Source organism: Leucoraja erinacea, chromosome 1 (assembly GCF_028641065.1).
Source record: "Leucoraja erinacea ecotype New England chromosome 1, Leri_hhj_1, whole genome shotgun sequence".
In the NCBI taxonomy this organism is placed as follows: Eukaryota; Metazoa; Chordata; class Chondrichthyes; order Rajiformes; family Rajidae; genus Leucoraja; species Leucoraja erinaceus.
Window position 1 is genome coordinate 168828318 of NC_073377.1, and position 8647 is coordinate 168836964.

Sequence of the window (8647 nt, forward strand, 5' to 3'; positions counted from 1 at the left end):
CCAGGGGCCACAGTTTAAGAATAAGGGGTAAGCCATTTAGAACAGAGACGAGGAAACACTTTTTCTCACAGAGAGTGGTGAGTCTGTGAAATTCTCTGCCTCAGAGGGCGGTGGAAGCAGATTCTCTGGATGCTTTCAAGAGAGAGCTAGATAGGGCTCTTAAAGATAGCGGAGTCAGGGGATATGGGGAGAAGGCAGAGACGGGGTACTGATTGTGTGTTTGAAAATGCACTTGAATTTGGTGGCCTTGCACAAAGCTTGAAGTGGTATGAAACTGCACTTGAATGTGGTGGTGTTGCACCCTGCTTGAAGTGGTTGGAAACTGTATTTGAATGTGGTGGCCTTGCACCCTGCTTGAAATGGAATTTCAGCGATTAGCCGCGAGGCAACTGCCAGCCCACCAGCCGTGAGTGAGTGAGTTGCCAGCACACCAGGGTTGAGTGACTGAGCTTTCAGCCCAAGAATCCAATCGGCCCACAATGTCCATACTAGCCCTCTGGAAACCAGTCCTTCAGCCCACAACACCCATATTTGTCTCATACTTTGGGATATTACTTTGGGGGACCAGCCCTCCCGTGTGAACATGGGACCCAATGGGTCCCACTTAGTCTAGTACTTCTTAAAAGTGTCTCTACTCCTTTTCTTCCCCCCCCCCCTTCTCCCCTCCCCCCCCCCCCCCCCCTTCCTTCCCCCCCCCCCCCCTTTCTCCCACGATCTCTAAAGGACTTACCATACACTGTGCAGCCATCTTTTACCTTCCTGTTCATCGCGGGTGTGAATTTCAGACAGCGCTCCCCCGCTGCCCTTTGTGGTGTGTGTGTGTGTGTGTGTGTGTGTCTGTGTGTGTGTGTGTGTGTGTGTGCCTGTGTCTGTGTGTGTGTGTGTGTGTGTGTGTGTGTGTGTGTGTGTGTGTGTGTGTGTGTGTGTGTGTGTGTGTGTGTGTGTGTGTGTGTGTGTGTGTGTGTGTGTGTGTCTCTGTGTGTGTGGGTGTGTGGTGTGTGTGTTATGTGTGTGTGTGTGTGTGTGTGTGTGTGTGTGTGTGTCTGTGTGATGTGTGTGTGTCTGTGTGTCTGTGTGTGTGTGTGTGTGTGTCCAGCTCGCGGTTTCATTGCTGATGATCGATCCAGCTCAAGGTCTTTCAGGCGAGTGCCCTCGAGCTTGAAGGTCGAAGACACTCTTCTGAACTTGCAGATTAGGTCGTCGCAGTGGGACAGCCCCTTTATGCTTTGCTTCAAGACCAAAAGTCTCAGAAATCTTTTGATAAAACATATTTCCCATATCTTTAGTTGAGATTATTATTGTCACGTGCACCAAGGTACTGTGAAAAGCTTTTGGTTACCTGCTATCCAGTCAAAGAAAGACTATACACAATGACAATCAAGCTGTCCACATGCACCGATAAAGGATAAAGGGTACAACATTGAGTGAAAAATATAACACCAAAGTACAGGATACAAGATTTAGTGCAAGGCGTGGCATAGAAACGTTCATTCAATGATATACCAAGCTCAAATCTAAACTTGTATACCATGTGAATCATAGTGTTATTCTCGGTCATTTCATGCGCTCAGTGCATTTACACTCACGGGTTTCCTCGGTCTTCCCCCGGCTATTAATGTTTTGCTGGTTGCAATCAAAATGGGACGCGGAGTTTCCGAAAGCAAACTCTTCCCCGATCACGTACAGTGCCCTCCATAATGTTTGGGACAAGGACCCATCATTTATTTATTTGCCTCTGTACTCCACAATTTGAGATTTGTAATAGAAAAGAATCACATGTGGTTAAAGTGCACATTGTCAGATTTTATTAAAGGGTATTTTTAAACATATTGGTTTCACCATGTAGAAATTACAGCAGTGTTTATACATAGTCCCCCCATTTCAGGGCACCATAATGTTTGGGACACACGGCTTCACAGGTGTTTGTAATTGCTCAGGTGTGTTTAATTGCCTCCTTAATGCAGGTATAAGAGAGCTCTCAGCGCCTAGTCTTTCCTCCAGTCTTTCCATCACCTTTGGAAACTTTTATTGCTGTTTATCAACATGAGGACCAAAGTTGTGCCAATAAAAGTTAAAGAAGCCATTATGAGACTGAGAAACAAGAATAAAACTGTTAGTGAATTGAATTTAATTTAATTCCCTTTATTGTCATTCAGACCTTTCGGTCTGAACGAAATTTCGTTGCCTGCAGTCATACATATAATAATAAATAACAAAAACACACAATAAACACAAATTAACATCCACCAGAGTGAGTTCACCAGGCACCTCCTCACTGTGATGGAAGGTAAAAGTCTTAAAGTCTCGGTCTCTTCCCTCCTTGTTCTCCCTCTGCGTTGAGGCGATCCAGGCATCCGATATTGTGACCCCGCCGGGTGATGGTAAGTCAGTCCCGCGGCTGAATCCGAGCTCCGCGAACGGGCCGGTTCAAGCTCCGCGGCCCGGGATGTTCGAAGCTGTCGAAGCTGCCGCCCTCCAGTCCAGCGGGCGAAGCTGCTGTTGCGGGAGCTCCGGAAAAAAAGAGGTCGCCAACCTGTGTCCTGCGAGCTCCCGATGATGTCGTCCACTGGGCCCGCGGCCGAGCCCCCGAATTCAGGTCGCCGCCACCGGAACGCCGCCACAGCCCCACGCTGGTAAGTCCTGGCCGGCTCTGCCTCCGGAGCCTCGAGGCCGGTCGCAGTTGGAGGTCGCCAGCTCCGCCATTAGGCCTCAGCGCAGACGGAGACAGAGAAGGGGGATACGACAAGATAAAGTTGCTTCCCCCTGAAGGAAGAGACAGAGAAAATGTTCCCCCCCCCCCCCCCCCCCCCCCCCCCCCCCCCCACCACACACATACACAACCTAATAAACAAAAATTTAACTAAACAGGACATAAGAAAACAAAAAATAAATAAAAAAACAGACGGACTGCAGGCGAGCCGCAGCTGCCAGGCAGCGCCACCACTTCCGGGAGTTAGAGACATCAGCAAAACCTTAGGCTTACCAAAATCAACTGTTTGGAACATCATTAAGAAGAGAGCACTGGTGAGCTTACTTTTATTTTATTTTATTTTATTTAACCTTTATTTAACCAGGAGAAGTCTCATTGAGATTAAAAATCTCTTTTACAAGAGAGTCCTGGCCAAGACGGGCAGCAGCACAGTTCCACAGTTACAGACAATAATTTAAAAACAACAGAGAACATATAAATAGAGTCACAGTCAGAACATCATATAGATAGGGTGGTAAAGAAAGCTTTTGGTATGCTAGCCTTCATAAATCAGAGCATTGAGTATAGAAGCTAGTTAAAATTGTACAAGGCATTGGTGAGACCAAATCTGGAGTATGGTGTACAATTTTGGTCGCCCAATTATAGGAAGGATGTCAACAAAATAGAGAGAGTACAGAGGAGATTTACTAGAATGTTGCCTGGGTTTCAACAACTAAGTTACAGAGATAGGTTGAATAAGTTAGGTCTTTATTCTCTGGAGCGCAGAAGGTTAAGGGGGGACCTGATAGAGGTCTTTAAAATGATGAGAGGGATAGACAGAGTTGATGTGGACAAGCTTTTCCCTTTGAGAATAGGGAAGATTCAAACAAGAGGACATGACTTCAGAATTAAGGGACAGAAGTTTAGGGGTAATATGAGGGGGAACTTCTTTACTCAGAGAGTGGTAGCGGTGTGGAATGAGCTTCCAGTAGAAGTGGTGGAGGCAGGTTCATTGGTATCATTTAAAAATAAATTGGATAGGCATATGGATGAGAAAGGAATGGAGGGTTATGGTGGGACTAAGGGGAAAAAAAAATTGTTCGGCACGGACTTGTAGGGCCGAGATGGCCTGGTTCCGTGCTGTAATTGTTATATGGTTGTTATCATCAAACAAAGCATGTACAGACAGAAGAGCCCGCTTCAACATCATTAAGAAGGGATTTAAATCTGTTTATAGAAACCAGCTCCTTAAGTTTCAGTTCCATCTGCAGCTGGTTCCATGCGAAGGGAGCAGCATAACTAAATGCCCTTTCCCCCAGTTCAGTACGAACTTTAGGTACAGTTAGTAAGAACAAGTCCTCAGAGCGGAGCTGATAAGTTCCTGTGCTTTTTCGAATTACATACTTCTGCAGGCATGAAGGAAGAACACCGAGGATAGTCTTATAAATAAGGATATGCCAATTACTAATCACAAAGGGACTAGCAGGCCAAGGAAGACCCCCACAGATGACATAAGAATTCTCTCTATAATAAGGAAAAATTCCAAATAACTGTCGGACAAATCAGAAACACTCTTCGGGAGTCAGGTGTGGATTTGTCAATGACCACTGTCCGCAGAAGACTTCATGAACAGAAATACAGAGGCTACACTGCAAGATACAAACCACTCGTTTGGATGGCCAGGTTACAGTTTGCCAAGAAGTACTTAAAAGAGCAACCACAGTTCTGGAAAAAGGTCTTGTGGACAGATGAGATGAAGATTAACTTATATCAGAGTGATGACAAGAGCAAAGTGTGGAGGAGAGAAGGAACTGCCCAAGATCCAAAGCATGCCACCTCATCTGTGAAACACGGTGGTGGGGGTGTTATGGCCTGGGCATGTATGGCTGCTGAAGGTACTGGCTCACTTATCTTCATTGGTGATACAACTGCTGATGGTAGTAACATAATGAATGCTGAAGTGTATAGACACATCCTATCTGCTCAAGTTCAAACAAATGCCTCAAAATTCATTGGCCAGCGTTCATTCTACAACATGACAACGATCCCAAACGGTCTGAAGAAGGGGTTCGGCCCGAAACGTCGCCTATTTCCTTCGCTCCATAGATGCTGCTGCACCCGCTGAGTTTCTCCAGCATTTTTGTGTACCTACGATCCCAAACATACTGCTAAAGCAACAAAGGAGTTTTTCAAAGCTAAAAACTGGTAAATTCTTGAGTGGCCAAGTCAACCCGATCTGAACCCAATTGAGCATGCCTTTTATATGCTGAAGAGAAAACTGAAGGGGACTAGCCCCCAAAACAAGCATAAGCTAAAGATGGCTGCAATACAGGTCTGGTATAGCATCACCAGAGAAGACACCCAGCAACTGGTGATGTCCATGAATCACAGACTTCAAGCAGTCATTGCATGCAAAGGATATGCAACAAAATACTAAACATGACTACTTTTATTTACATGACATTGCTGTGTCCCAAACATTATGGTGCCCTGAAATGGGGGGGGGGACTATGTATAAACAAACACTGCTGTAATTTCTACATGGTGAAAACAAAATGTATAAAAATGGCCTTTAATAAATACGACAATGTGCACTTTAACCACATGTGATTATTTATATTACAAATCTCAAATTGTGGAGTACAGAGGTAAATAAATAAACGACGGGTCTTTGTCCCAAACATTATGGAGGGCACTGCATTTAATATTTGCGCAGAGAAAAGCTGTTGACATTGAGCCGATAATTGTCAGGCTTGTGTTGTTTAAACAAACGCTGAGCTCTGAAAGAGAAAGTGGAGGCTTGTTCGCTCCTTAGCGCTTGTGCAGCCCACCAGCTCCACATGCTCTCTCACCCACTCTACTGCAAACCAATGGGTTTCACCAGAAAAATAAAAGACTTTTGCTTGATAAAACCAGCTTACGCGAGCCGGGAAGGTCAAATTTAACCGGGCGGTATCTTAATTGTGGCAGGGAAGGAAGCCGAAATGGGGCTAGGGTCCCATTGTGCAGAAAGTATATGCACGACATTGTAAAAGAATTAATTACCTGGGTGAATGGAGCGACCCGCATAAGCGATAGAGCAGTGAGAGGTAAAGCGAGGATGCAGAATAGAGGGCTCATCCGTCCGTTTTACTTCCTCTTTGTGGTAGCGATCATGATTGTGGAGATCGCCAACTCGTGAAGCCCAGGCTGTTAAAGTCCAAGTTAAAGCGAGTTTTCACCCTCTTCAATGCGAGACAGACACTGCCCAGCTTTGTCCCAGGGAAGGAGCCAGCAGTGGCGACGCGGCGACCTCCAGCCAGCACCCTCTGCTGATAGATCTTTGATTTGTTCCACGCACCACTTTCGAAAGAGAAAGTTCAAACTTGAAAAAGTTGAGGAAGCCATAATATCACGAGGAGAAGTCGCGTACACACTGGGCTCGCAAACGTATCCATGACTCAAACGTCCCACCCATCATATCTTAGCTCCCCTCGCTCTAGTGTCAAGGAACTTGCAATGTTTACCCACACTGGACTGTTTAACCCTAACTCGGCCACAAGGAACTGCAGATGCTGGAAAATCGAAGGTAGACAAAAATGCTGGAGAAACTCAGCGGGTGCAGCAGCATCTATGGAGCGAGGGAGATGAGAGGGAGGAAGGACATACATGGTGAATGGTATACCTTGGCGAGTATTGAGGAACAAAGCTACTGTAGGGTGAAGGTTACCTGAAGGAGGCAGCTCAGTAGATAAGAATGGTTTAAACAAACAAAAAATGCTTGTTTTCATCTGGCAGGGCATAGAATATAGGTATTGAGCATGGAAGGTGCAGAAACATAAGTGAGGCCACAGCTGGAATATTGTGCACAATTGTTGGCATCATCATATAGAAATAATGCAAGGGGAGATTGGCCAGGACTGCCTGGAATGGAGCGGCTTAATTATGAAGAGGGGCTGATTAGCGCTGGTTTTGGCTACCTGAGAGCAGAGAAGAGTGAAGGGGAACCTAAAAGATATATATGAAATCATGAGAGGTATGGATAGGGTAGACATAAACATAGAAACATAGAAAATAGGTGCAGGAGTAGGCCATTTGGCCCTTCGAGCCTGCACCATTCGCCATTCAATATGATCATGGCTGATCATCCAACTCAGTATCCCGTACCTGCCTTCTCTCCATACCCCCTGATCCCTTTAGCCACAAGGGCCACATCTAACTCCCTCTTAAATATAGCCAATGAACTGGCCTCAACTACCTCTGTGGCAGAGAGTTCCAGAGATTCACCACTCTCTGTGTGAAAAAAAGTTCTTCTCATCTCGGTTTTAAAGGATTTCCCCCTTATCCTTAAGCTGTGACCCCTTGTCCTGGACTTCCCCAACATCGGGAACAATCTTCCTGCATCTAGCCTGTCCAACCCCTTAAGAATTTTGTAAGTTTCTATAAGATCCCCTCTCAATCTTCTAAATTCTAGAGAGTATAAACCAAGTTGAGCATGGAAGGTGCAGAAAACATAAGTGAGGCCACAGCTGGAATATTGTGCACAAGGGGGGATTGGCCAGGACTGCCTGGAATGGAGCGGCTTAATTATGAAGAGGGGCTGATTAGCGCTGGATTTGGCTACCTGAGAGCAGAGAAGAGTGAAGGGGAACCTAAAAGATATATATGAAATCATGAGAGGTATGGATAGGGTAGACAGTAGTAAACTTTTCCTATGGTAGAGAAATATTTAACTAGAGGCCGTATTAATTGGCTTGATAAATGTATAAATTGTCCAACTTCCAGTCTAGTCCCTGGTGGACTCTTCGGAAGTGATGACCACAAGGTACAAGGTATTAGAGGGAATTAGAGATTGCACTTCACAAAGAGGGAAGAAGATTGGACATTATTGCCTTCCATCACAGTGAGGGATGTGGGGAATCCACAGTGGTGGAAGTTTATGTTAACTTTTATGTAACAGTGTGGCTTGTTGCTTTTTTTAGTATGTATGGTAAATCGAATATCACTGTACCTTAATTGGTACACGTGATAATAAAATACCTTGAAACTATTGGATGCAAGGTGACTTGGACAGGTTGGATGAGTGGGCAGATGCATGGCAGATGCAGTTTAATGTGGATAAATGTGAGGGTATCCACTGTGGTGGCAAAAGCAGGAAGGCAGATTATTATCTGAATGATATCAAGTTTGGGAAAAGGGGAATGTTGGCCTTCAAAACAAGAGGAGTTGAATATAGGAGCAAATAGGTCCTTCTGCGCTTGTACAGGGCCCTAATGAGACCACACCTGGAGTATTGTGTGCAGTACTCTTTAGAAGAGATGGGTACAGTGGTTGGCATGGACAAGGTGGGCTGAAGGGTCTGTTTCTGTGCTGTAAGTTTCTATGACTCTAAGGAGCCAGATCTCCTCAAAGTACACACCTTTTGCGGAATCCTCGTTGCCATTGTCAAACTGTAACGGATTCCCACAAGCCATCTCGGCAGCGAAATGTGCCGAGCGGTGGTCCCATCGTCTTACACAGGAGGTAGCCCTCGTGCCCATTGATGATATACTTTTTAAGTCTTGTATTCGATTTCCTCCCACGTGTGTGCTGACATTTACACCAATCTTGTTACTAATGTACATTATTTATGCTCCAGAAACAAATGAATTCAGTTGGATAGGAAAGAGTTAGAGGGATATCAGACAAACATGGGCAGATGGGACTAATGTAGATGGGGCATCTTCATCAGCATGGGATGAAGGGCCTGCTTCTATGCTCTATGACTCTATGAATTGTAACACTTTTGCAAGGAGAAAGTTCACCAACAAATGAATAACTTAAAACTGGAACTTGGGACGATAAATTTCTACAATTTGATATAATATTTGGCCGTTATTATGGAGGAAAGCTAGTATGAATAGTAAGGCGTATGAGAAGATGTGTTCTAAGAACAGCATAAACACTATAACATATTTTTGATATAGTCAATGGACATCA

The 8647-nt window shown here is 45.0% G+C and overlaps 1 protein-coding gene across 2 annotated transcripts in view; it reads right to left on the reverse strand.

The window, feature by feature from the left end:
• Positions 1-6252, reverse strand: part of LOC129704572 (interleukin-15-like) — a 58490-nt gene extending 52238 nt beyond the window's left edge. Inside the window, exon 1 of one of the 2 annotated variants that reach the window (XM_055647794.1) lies at positions 5735-6252. In XM_055647794.1, the coding sequence (XP_055503769.1) occupies positions 5735-5809 (75 nt within the window). In that variant the 5' untranslated portion in view covers positions 5810-6252. The remainder of the gene's footprint in view (positions 1-5734) is intronic. The other variant, XM_055647784.1, reaches the window with a different exon arrangement.
• Between the last annotated feature and the right edge of the window lie 2395 nt (positions 6253-8647).